This window comes from Macrosteles quadrilineatus, unplaced genomic scaffold (assembly GCF_028750875.1).
Source record: "Macrosteles quadrilineatus isolate MER2022 unplaced genomic scaffold, UCM_ALF_1.0 Scaffold_7__1_contigs__length_78375512, whole genome shotgun sequence".
Lineage (NCBI taxonomy): Eukaryota > Metazoa > Arthropoda > Insecta > Hemiptera > Cicadellidae > Macrosteles > Macrosteles quadrilineatus.
This window is the reverse complement of record NW_026542600.1, coordinates 69,458,237-69,476,999: the sequence shown is the minus strand read 5'-3', so window position 1 is coordinate 69,476,999 and position 18,763 is coordinate 69,458,237. Positions and strand designations below refer to the sequence as shown.

Sequence of the window (18,763 nt, the reverse complement as noted above, 5' to 3'; positions counted from 1 at the left end):
TTATTTACATTCTTCAATAAATGTTCTTATTTTTCAATAATAAACTTACCTCTGAAATTTTATCAAATCATTATTCCAAAGTAAATTCACTCAACTGAATTTCTCATCTATTTCAGGTAGAGACTATGAAGGCAGAGAGAGACGCTATAGAGTGTGAGCTTAAGTCCGCCAGTGTGGATATGAAAGAGACGTTCCTTGCTGCATTGCACGATGGAAACATCAATGAACACGCACTCACTGTGGAGACTTTGGGTAGAGCGTACGGACCTCTGCAACATCAGGTCAAGGACAGTCTTAACAAACAGGAGGGCATCCTAGCTGAGATTCAGGTACAGAACCATCAAGTATATCCTGGTGTGAGCCTGTAAATATGAAAATAAAATGATTCTGAGTGTTAGGTTGGACTAACAATTGAATTGTGATTTTCCCTTAAAAACAATAAAATAGGGCCTAACAGAAATGTTGAATTTTCAAAAATACAGCTCGAAAGATTATGATTGAAATTTGGTATGTTATAGTCTACTTTTGACTCTAAACAAAATAGCACAACTCCTAATTGCTGTAAAAATGACAGCACTGTTGATCTGTGTATTAGTCACAGTGAACCTCTTCAAATGTGCTATGAGCGCTATTATCACTATATTAGTTTTTGGTCGTTTGCGAAAGATTATACAGCGTTTATACTTGTAAAAATCCATCAACAATGTCATAATTTAAAATATTAAACTAAACTTACAAATATTTGACTCCCCATACAAAAAATGGCTGAATTTAATCTTAACCCTGTCTTAATGACTATGTGTATGTTTCCAATTAAGGATTTTTAAGTGTTACCCTAATTTTCCAATTTCAAGCAAATTAAATTCAAATTTATCTAATGCAAATTTGTTATGTACCCTTGGTTTTTTATCCTCATAAGACCCACTGTGTTTACAATTTTTTTTCTACAGTAATGTCATAACTGTTGTAGAAAACCAACACAGATTTTGTTGCGGAGCGCAGCGGACAAGGTCATGCAGCTCAGAGAAGAGAGGCAGTCCTCAAAGAGCTGGCAGCTGCTCACGACGCTTACATGGAACTGATGAACAATCTGCAGGAAGGCACTAAGTTCTACAACTCCTTGACAGAGGTATGTAACATAATACAGTAAACCCCTGATTAGTAGCCTAAAGAAAGGGGATAAAGCTGTTTTGGAGAACCTATTTTTCAATTAATCAAGGGTTAGGAATTGAAAGGTTATGCCTATTCAATAAGATCTGCAACAACAGTAGTTTTTATTTAATTTTTTTCTGACATCTTAAAATCCACATCTATCTTGGTATGAGATCCATGTTACCGTCAGCTCATCTTAAAATCTACAACTATCTATCTTTGAATGAGATCCATGTTACCGTCCGCTCATCTTAAAATCTACATCTATCTAGGTATGAGATCCATGTTACCGTCCGCTCATCTTAAAATCTACAACTCTATCTTGGTATGAGATCCATGTTACCGTCTGCTCATCTTAAAATCTACATCTATCTTGGTATGAGATCCATGTTACCGTCCGCTCATCTTAAAATCTACATCTATCTTGGTATGAGATCCAAGTTACCGTCCGCTCCATCACATTCCGCTGGCTAGGTCTGGCCAACTACTTGCGCCACGACAGACAATTCCTGTTGCCAGGCTCATTTTCCAATTTATTTGAATTGTTCGACGGTTTTGGTTTAACAATGTGCGGTTGAAAGGGGTTTTACTGCACCTTTGGTTTACTTATGGCTTTGCCAGAAGGGAGGTAAGTAAAATCTGATGTAGAGAACGCAAGTTAGTTCAAACACACTGTTGATTATCTGTGATGATAACTGGCGTCATAGTAATTATATTCAAATATTGACACAATTACTGTTAAAATAGAACTAAAGAACTATATAGAGGATGGAGAGTACACAGCTAACTCACCTAATGAAAGGTTGCAGACGAGTAAAAAAAAAAAAAATGTATATATACACTCAAAATACTTGATACAGGGGTGCTCAGAAGAGGGGGGGCATAGTGCAACTTGCGCCATCAATATTTTTGGGGGGCATGATTTTGTTGGGTGGGATTTTGATTTTTGTGAAGGATTTTATTCCAGCAAAAAATTACAAAAACTAAATTATTAAAATCATATGCAACAATACTGTTGCACTATTTATTGAAAAACCAGTAAAAATATTGTAGACGCAATTCTTTGAAATCAGGATTACCAACGTAAAGTTTGCCGTTTAGACCAACACCAGAATTTTCATATCAATCGGTAAATATATTTTATATCAACCATTTATATTTAAAATTTAAACCTTTAAAGCTCTTCTATCCAAGCTCAACTAAACTGTGATAAAAATACAACAATGGTTTTTAGTTATGGTTTTTGATTGATGGTAAATGGAAAAATGGTGTTGTTATCAGTAACCTTTCCCTTGATCCTTGGTCAGAAAACCCATTCTATGTTTTCAATGGAGTGACTTTTGTTTTGACAGATTCTACTTGCTTTCCAAAACAAAGTTTCGGACTTCTGCTTCGCTCGCAAGACAGAGAAGGAGGAGCTGATGAAGGACCTGACTCGTGGATTGGGAGCTGTAGCTCAAGCAGTCGCTCCAAACCTACCACAACATCACGGTGGAGTCTCCGGCATTACTTCAGGTATCACATGTTTTGCTGGTTATACACAGTGGATCGCTGCAGTGGTTATACACCTCTACAGTGGATCGTTTTGGTTGGATTAACTTTTTAAAAATAAAAGTTAGCAGCCTCTTTTTTTTTATTTTTTTTTTATTTTTCTGACCATATCAGCCTTTGCATTGTAGTACCAAGGGGTGAGTCTTTGTACTAGAGTTTACCGTTCTGGTAGATTTAAGTGGTACCACCAAAACTAATTCACAACGTCGTTGCCTTAATTTCATAATCCGTAGTGCCACTAACTGACCATAAGTTATGAGTTAGTTTATTGTAGTGATTCTACCATTGCTTTTACTGTCTTATTCTCAGCAATTCACCTCCAACGCAATCAATGTTAGTGGAATAAAGGGTCAAAGAGGATAACAGCTAGCTTACCTTAGAATGAGGCTTTTGTGATGGATAGGCTTTACCTTACTGACGAAAATAGATGAAAATGCTACTACTATAGAAGGACTAGCAGCTTCAAAATGTGTTTTTGTTTATGAATTTTCATATATTTTTGTCAGTAAGGTAAGTATGCTTTAACCTATTCATTACAAAAAACCCTGGCCTTAAGCCATCTTTACAAAAATCTTCATTACCTTAGAATAACTGTAGGTAAGTCATAGAAAACACAGAAAATGGACACTATTTTGTCAAGTGTAGACGAAAAGAGTTGGACTCGCTTAATCTGCAAGTTTGTGAGTATTATGTGTGTTACATGGCCTACTTTATTCTAAGATAAGCTAGCTGCTATCCCTTTATTCAACAATGCTAAATCCTGGCCTAGAGCCTTTCCTTGAACTAAATTGGTTAGCCGTTGTCACTGCCAGCTTGTGTAACCCTTTGGTTATCCTTAAATGTTAGAGACGCTTTAATCTAGTCTAGATTGTAAACATGTGGAAGTGGATTTTTTAAGTTACATGTAGTGCGCATTATAGCTTCCAGTGCTGACCTATTCTTAGATCCACTGACATTGTTGCCCAAAAGAATAGTCATATGCTACTACATTCAACTCCCAATTAACCAGAATCAGATTAACCAGGACACGTTCTAGGAAAATAAAGTTAAATTAAATGCAGACAGAGACGATCCTAATTGCCAACACGAGCCAGTGTTTTCGTTTTAAACTGTAGTTCAGTGTTTTTTGGAATTGCAGCATTTTTTTCAAGGTAGGAAGTGCAGTAGCATATAAACAAACCATAAATCTCTTGTCTGCAGCGGGGCCCACTGAAAGTCATAGACCCCTCCTGATTTTGAACCACGCCCTCACACCTGCAACCAGGCAAACGAATTGGAAGCGTGATCCCATGTGCAGGGACGAGGAGCGGCTCACAAAAACTACCAAACAACTAGGAAAACCGTGGAGGAAGGTTCAAGAACAACGCGCCATTTGAGAGAAACCAGCTGTAATGAACATAAAAAAACAAGAAACAAGTCATCAACAATAATACATGTAAAACAGATGATCAAAACTCAAAGAATTAAGAATTGCCATCTATCCTACTAGCAGCCATTTCTTCAGTTATCAAAACAATTTTCAATACAAAGCTTGTGACGTATTTCCGGTTTACGGGAAAATAGTCAACATATTAATTTAGGTGTTTGGATGGCTCAGTGGATGCCAGGGTTCGTCATCGCAGATAAGAAAATAATTTTGAGTGACTCAGACAAGATACCTATTTTCAGTAATATCTCACTTTGTCACTGTTTTTAGATTGCCAAATTGAGCTCCTAACGATGTACGAAAGTACGAAGTAGATATTTATCTCATTAGAGACCAATGTTTTTCATTATGTTACAAAGTGATTCAATCTATTAAAGAACACACTTATAAAAACACTAAATACAAACGTTATTAACGGGACGCCCAGGCTGCTTACACAGCAACAAAGCGGTACTGGGAGAAAACGAGTTAATTGATAGAAAATATTTGTGAAATTGAATATTAGTTATGTCAAAAATAATATATTTTATTCCTAGGTTGCTTTAACAGCAACACGACGTTACTAGGAATCGAAGCTTTGAATGGAAACTAAAGCAAAAGTCACATTCAATGATGAGATGTGAAAAGGTTTATGCTTCCCTTATTTAGCCAGCGAGGTTACCAAACTCGAGACATATGCACGGTTCGGAGGTATGGAGTCGAATAATTCTACAAACCACCGCAGTGGAGCTCCTCCAGGCAGTGGCCAGTGCGCATGCGCCACTCCCCTACCTCTCCTCTCGTCCCTTCTTGTGGTAAGGACAGAGCTTGTATATGGGTTAGAGAGAGAGAGCGCTGTGGAGAGAGAGAGAGACAGGGAGTGTCTGGTACTACAGTACGTTCCTGATTTGACGGCAACCCACCCCCGGAAACGTGAAACTGTAACGGTTGTAGAATACACCGTTACAAGCTTTTATTAATTTTAAATTCCTTCTAAATAAAACAACAAATTACAGTTATAACAATAGAGATACCTTTCAATTTCAATCATTATGAAAAATTAACAACAACCGTCTAAGATGTTTAAGCAACTTATATAGCATATAACAATTTAAATTTAAATTTAATTTAATTTTTAAACCTTGTAAAATAATTCTTAGGGGCCCCCTGAATCAATAAATAAATAAGAAAAGATCAATGATGTTCTTAAAAATTAAATAACAAATAATAAAGTATCTCAGTCTAACAACAGCTACAATAAATAGGCCTAAGTAAATAAATAGATCTATATAAATATGACAATCAAACAAATCACAAAAACTTGCGGTAGACGGTTCTGGTAGTTTGGCAGGTCAGGCACATGACACCGGAGGGCCATGAAGCTGGGCGGAGAGGGGGCCAGAGTCCAAAGTAGGCCAGGATGGTAAGTTTCTCCGCCGACGCTCAAGGAAGCCAGATGGCTCTCCTCCGGGGCCCCATCAGGCAAAATCGGCTTGCTTAAAACTCCATATTGAAGAAAACGAAGCACAAATTTAAATATTCAACCATTATATGCATAATAAGACACAAAAATATTCATGCAAACGGATTGGGAAAATGTTAAGACGTCACGGAGCCTCTGACTTCAGCCCGGTAGGAGTAAGAAGAAGTGCGTGGCAAACAGTTTCATTGGGGACGTTGGAAAAAAAAACATGGCAAAACCATAATATACAAAAACAACTTGAACACAGAAACAGAAAATGAGTTGTGACATTCGTCTGTGGAAAGTAGTCACGGCTCAGTTTGCTGTAAATTTAAAATGCATGAAAGTAGAATCAAAAAGAGATGTTTCTTTAGAAAACTGTGAGAAGATTATTTTCAAAAAAAGGAATTCAGAGTGGTTTGTGTCTTGTAAATATTTCATTTGATAATTTTGATATCCTTTTCTGTTCAATAATATTTTGCGGATTATCGACATTTTGCGAATCCAGGAAGCCTCAACCCTACTTTATCCTGGTTGGTCGGGAGCTGAGTGTATGTGCTTTTTAAGACACCTGGTAAAGAAAGATATTCTAAAATTAGATTTTCTTGCTAATAGCGGTTTGTATTTTTTGTTGGCATTGTTACTGGTCTTCAAATAAAAAATTTTGATAAAATAATTTTGCCACTGTGTAAATCAAGCATCTTTAGTCATCCATGTTTTTGACTTGCTCTGTAGTACTAAATGTGAATGTTGTGTTATGTATGTTGTTAAAAATACTTGGCACATGCTTGTTGTATTGTTGTGTTTTATTATTTTGTTTGTATTGCATTTGCAAGTCCTGTCTGTGTCTAACCATAGTCACAATGTTTTTACTGATCCTACTACCAGTAAATGTTTGTGCAAATGCAGCACACCTACTATTTAAAATATCTTTAACAGTTGCATATCACCAAATATATAATTTACCAAAAGAGGATGTATAATTTTACTGATACAAATTTAGTGCCTTAGACAGCACCAGTAGAATCATTCTTGTTCAAACTTCAATTCAATTTGGTTTCGACTTTGGGTGGCTCAGACGGCAAAATGTTTATGACACAAATTTTCACTGTTTTTTTCATGTACTAAAAAATAATTTTTAAATCCTGTTGCTTTTGAGTAGCCGTACAGATTTTACTGCTGGTTTCCATTACTTCTTCATTAAGTACAAACTTATTTATATACAAGACTAACAGAGAGACATTACATCAGCAAGTATTTTTTGCACGTAGACCTAATGCATTTTTATCAAACTTAAGCATGTACTATTGTGTCGCCAAACTATTACGGTGCTGAATTAAAGGGCTAGATGATTTTAACCGGAGTTTTAAATTTCCCTTTTGAAAAGCGGTTAACTAACAGCATCAATATTTGCATTTTTTTTCCCGATGTTAAAAATGTTGAACAACTACTTACAGAAAGAGTTTTTGTGACAACATTTTACTGTGTTTTGCCTCTTATTGAGTTCTAGTTGTACATTTATAACTATAGCATTTGATACAAACCTTTTGTTGTCATCAATCCACTATCAATTATTAGATGTCTAGTGTTTGATCATTACTCCTTTATTTTCAAATCTTATAATATTGTCCAAAGGAGATTTGAAAACGGAGCAATAATCACTACCAAAACAAGTCCCCAATTATTATACACTAGATTGATGTTGACAAAAGGTACGTAACATAAATTAAACATCGTATCAATCAGGAACGAAAACTCAAATTCATTTAAGTTTATAGTACACTCCGGCCAAAAAAATAAGCTTCTAGCAAAAAAGTGTTACTTTAACGCATTACATTTACGCTCATTAATGAAAGATTGTAAAATAAATTTGCAGTATTCGCTGTAAGTTTTAGGTCAGCATTCGCTTTTTAATATGCTTCAAACTCAATTTTAACACTCATATTTAATGCAACTTCTATCAAATTGGCTAAAACATCTACCTGCTAACATTGTAAGACCCTCACTAACCTGTGGCAGCTTTGGACCTCTCCTTTCCACTAGCCACTATTGAGTAACACTTCACGAATCTGATTGCAGCCGTTTTGACCGGAGTTTTACAGACGGGATTGAACACACTGTCGACCTACCTTGCAAGTGGTGGGGGAAAAACTGAGGGCAAAACTGAGGCTAAAGCTGGGGAACCTGGTAAAATTGAAAACCAACCCGGTGAGTCAGGAGGGGGAATCATTGCATGCGGGGTGACAAAGAATCAATGGTGATGGCAAACTAGTAAATAGTGGTTCTTTTATTTAAATACTTCCTCCATTTCAGCAACAATGAACTTACCATCCCACTGTAATATGTTCAGCTGTATTGGGAGCGTCATTTAAGTACTAAAAGTTGCGTTTTGCAATGAATACTTTTAGCCGTACGATTGAAAACCATTTGTTCGTATAAATATAAAGACTGCTAAGTAAAATTAAAGAAGGTTTTTGATGCATTTGAGTTCAGGTAAATAGGAAACAGTTTTTCTACCAGGGACCCTTTTGTCGAAGTGCTTGGATTAACTTTTAAGTGTTGTTTTCCATGCTTGACGGACTGTGTTGGTTTTGTGATTTATTCCTATGAATTGTTTGCATTTCTTGTGTTAATTTGCACAAAAATTGTTTGTTTTTCTTTTGTTTGGGATTGATGTTGTAATTGTAACTTCGTAGATGCTATATTACGTTGAGCTATATAGGTACTTGTTATTGTTAGATTCTCACTTTAGTGTGTTTAGGTAAATTGCCTATTACCATTTAATTAACTTCAGAAGATTCAAGAAAAACTTATTAGCTTTCCCAAAATTAAGCTGTTAAACCCATATTAGTTTGTCTCAATATTTATTTAAGTTAAGAAAACCAGTATTTTTATAAAATAATTAAGAAACTCTTCTATTTTTAATGGGACAGCATTAATGTTTAACTATATTTTATGAAATATTCTAAAAGCTAAATAAAATGTGCATGTTCGACAGGGAACTCATTCAACTGTGAAAGCCTTGAAACCAGAATTTTTTCAACTGTAAAAAAATCTTGATTAAGCTGTAAATTTTGCGGTCATACCTAATAAATGGGGATGGGGCAGTTCTGCTCCTCAATTTCACAAAAGGCACATAACTTTCAATACCGACAGGAAACATTGATTCTCGATACATTTTAACTATGGATCCATTGAGAGATCGTCTTACCGCGAGTTACGCGGTGTAATGATCTGCTTGCGTGGTCAAGATAACAAATTTACTATCCCAAGATTGCAGTGTCAGAAAACTGCAAAGATTATTAAAATCTTAAATTTAGAATACAGATTTCATCAATTTTTCAGTCTTCTACATCCCTACTTTTAAGTAATCAATTAAAATCGTACTCAACCTCTCGAGCTTCTAGCGGCTCTCTGTAGACTCTGTAGACTTCTGGTAGCTGCTCTGGTGGTGGAAATATCAATCATATGTTTGTCAGTTTATTAAAAAAAATAGTTTAAATTGGATTTTACTTAATAGTTGAACTCTTTTGCAGATGGCAAGAAGGAACCTCCTCCACGACCTCCACCACCTACTACATCAGCCGCTCAGTTGCCGTACCCTGTTGGTCCTCAGAACATGCCTATACCTTACGCCCCTGGGCCTCAGGCACCGTACCCTCAGTATCCCATGCCTACTATGCCTGCTGGATATTACACATTACCATTCCCATCAGGTGAGTCAGTCAAGCCACTCAATTGTCAACAGTATCAAGAGTCAATTGTCAATTTTGCTGGCAAGAGGCATCAAGATAAACTGATAGGGGATGTTTTTAAAACCACAAAGTACAGCGGTAAACTATGCTACTCGTAAACATGCCGAACTGCAAGAAAAATTTCCTTGTCTTAAATTACTGGGGATGTTTTTTACAAAGTACAGCGGTAAACTATGCTACTTGTTAACATGCCGAACTGCAAGAAAAATGTCCTTGTTCCTAATTACTGGGGACGTTTTTTACAAAGTGCAGTGGTAAACTATGCTACTCGTAAACATGTCGAACTGCAAGAAAAATTTCCTTGTTCCTAATTACTGGGGACGTTTTTTACAAAGTGCAGTGGTAAACTATGCTACTTGTTAACATGCCGAACTGCAAGAAAAATGTCCTTCTCTTAGATCACTGTCTTGATGTAAACTGACGGCAACCACTGCCCACCTCATAATAGCTTTCTGCTAACTTCGTTACTTGCTGCCTTCATCTATTACTGGATATTCCAGATTGATTGCGTCAAGTTTCTTGTTATTTTCTAAAACTGTAGTTCCTCATATTCACATTGGGAGTAAATTAGCTTTTTAAGTACTACTAAACCTACACTTTCTCCACACACATCTGTCAACTGATAACAGATTTCAAAAGTGCTTGACCGCCTTGCTACAGAATCCTAATTAAAGAACGAGATTCGTACTTGGCAGGAGCGTTGATTTTCTCTGACATAATAATTTTTCTCCAACCAAACTCATTGTTGCTTAAAGGTGAGGATTAGTAGTTGGGAAGTAAATACAGCACTGGTGTTTGAACTAGCCAGTTTTGCTTTAATTTGATGTACAACCCTCATAAAACGTCATCGTCATCATGCGCGATCGTGGCAATAGTGGTTTCTAATTGTGAGATCTTCGGAGATGAGTTTTAAGTGCATTTTTAGTGTTTTTATTGATAACATTCCAGAATTCCGGCAGTATAACGGCCGGATTTTTTAATTTTTATAGAGGTTGGCGGCCTCTTTTAACCTTGCGTTTGTCCGTCCACATAGACTAACCGCCCGTGCGTGGATCGTATACAGCGAAGCAAGGAGTGAGCCGGTACATTACAAAGGTGTACTGATCAAATGTTTTCAGCAGTGACCAGGATCCAAACCCACGACATCGCTGCCTTGGGCCCGAAGTCCGTGACGCTACCGACTGAGCCACCGACTCACTAAATAACTGAGAGTCTACTGTACATTTAAATTTAGAGTACTTGTAAATTAGAGGTTTATTTGTCAAATATTTACTAATTACTGTTATAAACTATTTTTGTTTCCACAGGATACCAGGCCCCACCACAGCAGTACCCGGGGTACCCTCCGCCACAATACCCCCAATATCACCCCCAGTATCCTCCCCCACAAGGGCAACAACCCCCACAGAACCCGCAATGGTAGCCTGTCGCCGAGTGACCAGCCAACCCCTCTTCTATAAGGATTTGTTTTATAATGACTTTTCTACCTACTAAATTTGTAAGTGGTCATGCATTTTCATAGATTAAATATGTTCATAAAATGTTGCATAAATGTGTAAATCAAAAAACTATTTTACTGTGTTAATGTTTTTGTTTTGAGTATTGGTTTTGTTACTGGTCATGTAATCTAATGTCAATATTTGCAATCTGTATGTACTGAAATGTGTCAATAAACCGTTTTATGATATTTATTCTGCATATAGTGTGAAAATATATTTTTTATTAGTTTATGCGGGATTTCTTAACCAATTAAAATACTATGCTTACCCTCGCTTTACTGTTAAACAAGTTTTATTTAGTTGATGGTATATACATCCACACTTTAAGGCACAAGCCATCAAAGTTATCCTCCAAAATATTTTACTATATATATTTTTATAGGCTTTATTATTTTTATAATTTATTGTTGATGTATTTAAGATGGTGTCTAAGGGTTGTATATTACTGTGTGGAATCGTACAACTTTTTACGTATTGTTTTGGTGTTCATAGCTAACCATTATTCATGATAATTTTTTTATATCCCAGTTAAGTTGACAGCCATCATTCTTCTAAATTTTACTTGATATTATCTTGAACTACCGGTAAAGTCTTTATCTTCATTTTAAACACTTTTTGAGTCTTGCCAATTTCCTGACTTTTTTGTAAACACTTTTTTGTACAGTGATCTGAGACTGTTTACTTAGAGAAAGAAACTTAAATTTTACACTACCTTTTCTTATGAAACCATCAGTCTAGAACAACATAAATTTTATAAAAGGACATCTACATAAATAACTAAACCGAGTTTTCATTCTCCTAACATTACTAACCACTACTGAGTCCTACCACATACATGAAAACACAATGTTCTGCTTTCTCTTTATTTTTTCTTTCTTTTCTGTCATACCTACAAAATTAAAAGTATTTATGACAGGATAAAGTATAGTAAAACTTGTGAACTTCCCTTGTGTATTCCCCAATCTTCAAGATATATTCAATCAAATAGTTAATTAATAATCACCAAAAAAAAATTTATTTGGTTTTAAATTTAATAAATATCGAGGTGATGGATTAAGCAGGAAATATAATTTATCAGCGAAATGATTCAACCATGGCACTTGTAATTCATAATTACTTTCATAATAAAAGTGCTACCTTACAGTGAAAAATTAAATGGTCTGTTGTTAATTTTTCAAAAGCATTTTAATTCATGGGAAGGGACAGACTCAATTTCCAGGTGTGTCCAACACGACTCCCTCTTGAACAAACTAAAAACAACATGAATCATTAGAAGTTAATAGGGAAATGAATAGATGCATTGCAAAATCACACATTATGTGGACATAATACCAAACAATAAATAATCGCAGCAATAATATTCGTTTAGCACTATACAAAGAGTTACTTGTTTGTTCAAGTCGGTATAGACAAAGTGTGAATCTTATTCAATTGGCTGTCCAAATTTAACTAATCCTATCAACTCCTGGACTCCAGTCCACTGCATTAAGTTTTACAATAACATTTAACCTTTTTCTATTGAGATTGATAACAACTTTCAATATTTGGTTTCAAATGTGAGCAAGTGTTTATTCAGTTTTAGTGTAATAGTTTATTGCATGTATTTCCAAAATTGCAACACATATGGTAAATATTATCTAATATCAGCCAGGGACTGTTTAGGGGTGATAAATTAAGTAATATATCAATTTAAAATAATTATAGTACTGAGTCAATGGATAACAAATCAAATACAACTAAGTTAAATTATCTGTGATTGAGTTTTCTATGGATATCTTACACCATGTATGATATTAGTGTTAAGGTCATTCTTATTTTTATATTGTTGGTTATATAATATCGTTTATCTGCCGTACTCTGAGGTAAGATGACAGTATCTTGTCAAAGCTTGTTTATTCAGGCTATTTAACTGTGCCTATAACTGTTACGAACATTAATTATAGCCATAAATAAATATTGTAAAATATCATGAATATTAGACAGTGTATTTTTGTTTATCACGTTCCTTATTCCAATTAGATTTATTTTTTAACTGACTGGTATACACGATTGTCATTTTCGTGAGAGTAGATTGTTATTTATCAAACCGAGTAAAGATAGTTGCTAGTAAAGTTCTTGGTTGTGTGTCCAAATCAAACTTTTGAGTAAATTTAGTAACCCTTTGTTTAAGCAGATTAATCTGTTTTTTTTTTTTTTTTGCCTTCCGAATTACTGTACTCAACAATCAGTGACGGTTCCAAGGAAATAGAGGCTAAAGCCCCCCCCCCCCCCCCCACCCGGGAATATAAATTTAAACTAAAAACATTAACAGAAGGTTTTGATCCAGTTCTAGACGTTAAAAATGGCTTTGAAAATTGCTAACTTTCCAGTGGAGGACCCTGAAACCCTCTCCTAATGTGTAACACCCCCATAACAATTTTTGTATTGTATTATGAGAGGGGTGGACTCGTGGTACAAGCATGTCAACCAAAGCTAATTGTGCATCCTACTAGCCACTAACTGGGTAAGCCTATGCCTGTGTCTTTGACTAGGTGCAGGAGCTTTTGCCCAATGTTAGCGTCTGGCTGCTTTCGACCAAACAGAGCCCTTCTCCAAGTACCAGAATAGTGTGTTTTGCAGTCTCATCGGGCTGGTTGCAAAGTTGACACTCCTAGAGTGTGAAGGTGTTTTTCTGAAATGGCCATGTCCAGTGATGAGAGCAAGTACATGCTTGACCTACCCTCTCCCCAGCTTTATCAGCCAGCGAGTGAAGAGGATGCTAGGTTCTTCATATTAAGCGGTAGCTTTGCTGATGCCACAGAATGGCTCTGTTCCAATGAATGGCATGCTCACATATTTTTTGTCAGCCCATATGCACTATCGTGTTAACAATTATACTACTCTAGTGGTTAAATACCTTGTTGCCAACATAATCCTTAGTCGGCTAAATGGTGACCGGTTTTGAGGCTCAACACATTAACAAGACTCCAACATAAACAAAAATTGTAATGAAAAAATACTGTATGGCCGTACAACTAACAATCATAGCGCGGCTGCGGGTTTAGGGTGTAGGTCTAGACTGACCGTTTCCGTGTCCTTCCCCTCTCCTCTTACCTCTTGCATTGTTGTTTTCAGCTCTATTGTCTTGATAATTTCTCAATGAAAGACATTTCAGATGACCATTATCTCATAATTTTACAAGTGTTACAGTTGGTAACAATTAACTAGGTATTTAACCTATATAGAATTGACTAATCTGGAGATCCAAATCGTCTGAAATAAACAGCCTAAAGCACTTTAAACTGTGTATTTACAGGAGCACATACCTAATTTAATTTATGACATTTTAGTGGAACAATTTTGAGCAATCAGAAAGCCACTATCCTTCTGATAGGTATGGAAGCACTAAGTTACAGCTAGATAGCGTAGGTAGTGACTGGTTAGCCCCAACCTTCAATAAAGTAGGGATTTATTGAGTCAAGAGGCTTACGAATGTACAATGTATTTAAGAGGAGTTGGATTAACATGTGCCCTCAGTATCTGGCTAAGCTGCACACTGTCTCTTATGAGCAACTTTAAAAAAAGTTCTGGGAAAGTTGTAACTAGTGCTGAAGTAGTGCACCGTCTAGCTTGTTTGTTTCAGAGAGATGACACATGGCACACATGTTCTTCTTAGTCTCTGGCCTTCTTGTTCTCCTTATCTGACCGAACTTAGTGTGCATGCTAACAATGAGGAACATGCTTTTTAAAGGCCTACTTAGCTTGGAGCGACTGTAGTGATAGTCGCACAAATCAAATCAGCGATTATAGCTCAGCTATTATCGCTGTTACGGCAGCCGTTTTGCTTGAGCGATTGATTTTCGGTCGCCGTGTGATTTTTCATAGTTAATTGAATACCAGCACTCCCAAAATGGTGAAGGCATGAGTGTGTGTTGTAACTTTTTAAAGTATCTCCTCAGTGAGGAGTTAAAAAAACAAGGCTCTACTTGACCCTAGTGGAAGTATCAATAGACGATAGATAGAAAATACATAGTGATACGTAGGATTTGGGACGGATACGTATCACTATAGACATCACTAGATAGGATATAAATAGAAAACTAGTGATATCAATAAAAAATAGATCTATATCAATAAAAAAAATTAGTGATATCAATAAGAGTACAAGAATGTCGGAGAATAAAACCTGGAGTCTAAATAAAAAATATTTATTCATACAAAAAACTGATACCGTATTAACACCCACAACTAAATAACACATAGTCAACTTGGAACAGTCCTAAGCATTTTATATTTAAATTCGAATAGACGAGGATTATCAAAAAAAATGTAAACACAACCATTTGAGCAAGGACAATGCAAAGTTGGCTGGAAATAAAGATTTGCCTGTTTCTTCTACAGTTTAATGTAGAAAATGAAATTATGGTGTAAGGAAATACAACCAAAACAGTACAATCGTAACAGCACATGAATAAAAAAATTAATGTGAACAAAAAAGTAAATTATGGCTATTTTAACCCCTATTAATGTGCCTACTGAGTGAACTGGACTGTTTTGAGGTTCTGCGCATGTGTCGCTGTGCACTAGTTACGGCGCAATTATCGCAAGACTGGTACCCAGGGCAGTGGTCCGCGACTGTATCTAGCGACTCTTGCGACAGTCGCTCTAAGCAAAACAGGACAGCAAACTCCGTTAGAACAGTGCCCAGCTACTATCGCTGTAATCACTCCTATCAAAATAGGCCTTAAGAAGATTTTATTGGAGTTATCCCAGGAGATTAATATATAGTTTAACAAGAACAGTAAGAGGCTCGTTAATGCCTACCCCTTGTCTTTGGCTTTCAGTGCTAAGGTCTGAGATTCACTGAAAAGAGGCATTAGTAAGCGCACTTAAATCATTCTTTGGCTCCAACACCTTTCATCAAAAAATGTTTATTTTCATTTGTCTTTAAAAAAATACCCCCGCCGCAGCAAACCTGCCGACTAAGCGAATTTCCATTCGTCTGAATTGATTTTCAGTTAAATATATTTTAATAACATTAGATTTAACGAGTACCTAGGTTTGCTGCTACAAGGAAACTAATAAAGTGTGTTTTTTAGTAAAATATTGATAGCTTAGTACAAAATAAATAAATTTGCCAAGTTTGATCAAAATATATCCATAAACAAACAAACTACAACATCTGACAATATTCTCCATAAGGAATAACATGGGAATTTTAAATTTACAATTTTTTTTAATTTTCTCCGTTACTAACAATCGAACAAAAATACTTTTACATACTAAATTATTTGTTTTTTTAAGCTCTCTTAAAAGGTCTAAAGAGAAATCGGGAAATTTTGTGTTTTGAGGGTCAAAAGTGAGAAAAACCAATTTTTACCCCATAAAACCCCCCGTAAAGCCCCGTTCCCATGGTCCGATCGTGCTGGTTCGCGAACTCATTTAAGTTTATCCCGCTTTACACCTTTAAACTAAATTTCATCAAAATCGGACAAAAATTACTCAAGTTATCGCGTTCACGGACGTATATATATATATAAGTCTATATATATATATATCTATATATATATATATACATATATAAAAATTTGAACGAATGGTGTTTTTGGCCTCTGGGGACATCAAAATGAAAAAGTAAATCGGTCCCGGGTCTAGGTCTTACCGTGCCACCTACGGTAATAACTACTTCCCTATAGGGAAATTCGCTAAGAGAATAGATTTGATTAGCTTAACTAATTTTATTGATCATGTTAACAGAAAAATAAACTGTATAATCATAATAAAATAATGATCAGCTGGTATGACATAATTCTTGCAGAATCCACCATTGGAAAATGCCTGCCAGCTGACGAGAATGAATTCTTTTGTCTAGTATCTCATAAGCACATGGATATGCTCATTGGCAGAAACGAGGTCTTAATATTTAAAATCCAACAATAGCACTAGAGGTAACAGCTCCCTCATTTTCTAATTCCGCACCGATGTTGATAGGGTTGACCTCTGCAAATCCAAGCAGGGCAAGGCTTTGAATGACTCGTGTGATTGTGGGGGCTAAAGCTCCTAGACTATGAGGAGTATGTTTATTGTTTAGTGAATGTTTGGCCTTCATAAGCATTAGATTAGATTAGATTAGATTAGATTAGATTAGATTTGTTGTCATGAGAGCCGAAGCCCCCTGACTGCTTACCCGGTACCTATCCTACAGGACATACCCGGGCCCCATGATGTAGGCCGAAGCTTACGCATCAACCTTTAGCACATCATGGGCGGATGACTTAAGGTCATCAGGCTCGCCGGCTGCCGAAGCAGACCCTTCGGAAAGAGGGTTGCCCCTCAATCCTAACCAGGGATTCCGGCTGCTTGTTTAAGCGTCACTCCACCTGGGTTCCACTAGGTCGGAACCTAGAGGTCCATAGTAGAGCGCCCCGACGCATTTAGTGCAAGCAACACTCGGGACCTATCTCATCCCTGACAGGTAGAACCCGCCATCAATAGCCAGGAGGAAGGGGACCATCAGCACGCTGACGGGGGGAACCCCAACCTCCCATTTACACCGCTGCCCGATCGAGGCCTGACCCATTGCTGGGAACCAGAGATATCCAGAGCGATAGATCCCCAGATACCCCTGGCGGGCTCGGACCCAGCACCCGATCTACTTCGTTTGCCCGTCAGACCCAACATCACTGCCAGGCCATCAGGGTTTCCCAAAAGGAGGCAGGTATAGAAGTGGGACCCACCCGGATGAACCTATCCACCAGAGGTGGCGACACCCTTGACTCAATTGAGGTTCCGGGAAGAACCCCCCACACTCAAGATAACCATACCGTCCGTGCTCAGAGACAGGGATAGGTTTGCATAAGTACCTACAAACCGTTGCCCTCACACTGCGGAAAGTTACGTTGCCCTTGAGTGTCCCCGTGAGCTGCGGGTACTTGCCCGTTTTCACCTCCAGGAAAGGTTACTTCCAAAGTCGAGGATTTGCCCACTGAATGCTGGTCGCACACCACAAGCAGGCCGAAGCCCAAAGTACCACAGACACAGGTAGGTTAGAGATTATGATGTACTTCCATCTCTCCTAGAGCTAAACACCCCTCCATCCTGGATAAAGGAATGTCACTGGGACCCGATGCCCAGTCGACCATGTCTGTGGCCAACTTGAAATGCCGATACCAACACGGAGCATTTACCTCCCCTCTGGGGGCTAGGTATTTCACCTCCCAGGACGAGGCTACTTCCAAAGTCGAGGATATGCCTCACAAAATGTCAGTCGAACACAACAGGTAGGACTCAGTCACAACCACAGTTACAGGTAGTTGAGGAGAGGCGGAATTAACGGCGTCACTGAGAGCTAAACACCCCCCCCACCCTGAATGGAGGGAATGTCACTGGAGGCTCCCCCTAAGGGGCTGGCGCTTACCAGTCGTCCATAACTGTGGTCTACCTGAAGTGCCGGGTCTGACACCGGGCAGTTACCTCCCCTCTGGGAGAGCTAGGGTCCGCGTGGTCGCCCAGGCCACGAACCCACGCAAGCGTGAGCCCCCTGCGGTTTTCATAAGCATTAGCAGGAATGTTAACTCGACTCCACAATTTATACAAAGTGGACTAACTTGGATTAGATGGCTAGATCCGGCTGGTATAAGTTATAGGCCAATCATCATAAGCACTAAACAAACGTTAATGTTTCTGCACATTTTTTATCTCTACAGACTGGACACAGGCCTCTCCATCTTCTGCTTTCAGATACCATCAATAATATTGCATATGGTTGACAACTGGTGATAAAAAAGGAAGTTTTGGAGTTTTGGAAACGCTGAGGTAAGTAGCGCCCCCCCCCCCCCCATCGGAAAACTGGGCAAGAAGGTGACATTTCACATTCCAATAAAAAATACCTTAAACTAGTTGTTTTATTAAATTGGGTCACTCGTTGTTAAATGTTTGTCAAATCACTCAAATTTGTAGT

The 18,763-nt window shown here is 37.5% G+C and overlaps 1 protein-coding gene across 2 annotated transcripts in view; it reads left to right on the top strand.

Moving 5' to 3' along the window:
• LOC128998027 (programmed cell death 6-interacting protein) overlaps positions 1–12,802 on the top strand; it is a 37,506-nt gene extending 24,704 nt beyond the window's left edge. Inside the window, exons 12-17 of one of the 2 annotated variants that reach the window (XM_054423961.1) lie at positions 117–329; positions 971–1,129; positions 2,505–2,667; positions 7,650–7,778; positions 9,107–9,286; positions 10,633–12,802. In XM_054423961.1, the coding sequence (XP_054279936.1) occupies positions 117–329; positions 971–1,129; positions 2,505–2,667; positions 7,650–7,778; positions 9,107–9,286; positions 10,633–10,748 (960 nt within the window). In that variant the 3' untranslated portion in view covers positions 10,749–12,802. The remainder of the gene's footprint in view (positions 1–116; positions 330–970; positions 1,130–2,504; positions 2,668–7,649; positions 7,779–9,106; positions 9,287–10,632) is intronic. The other variant, XM_054423962.1, reaches the window with a different exon arrangement.
• The last annotated feature ends 5,961 nt before the right edge of the window (positions 12,803–18,763 follow it).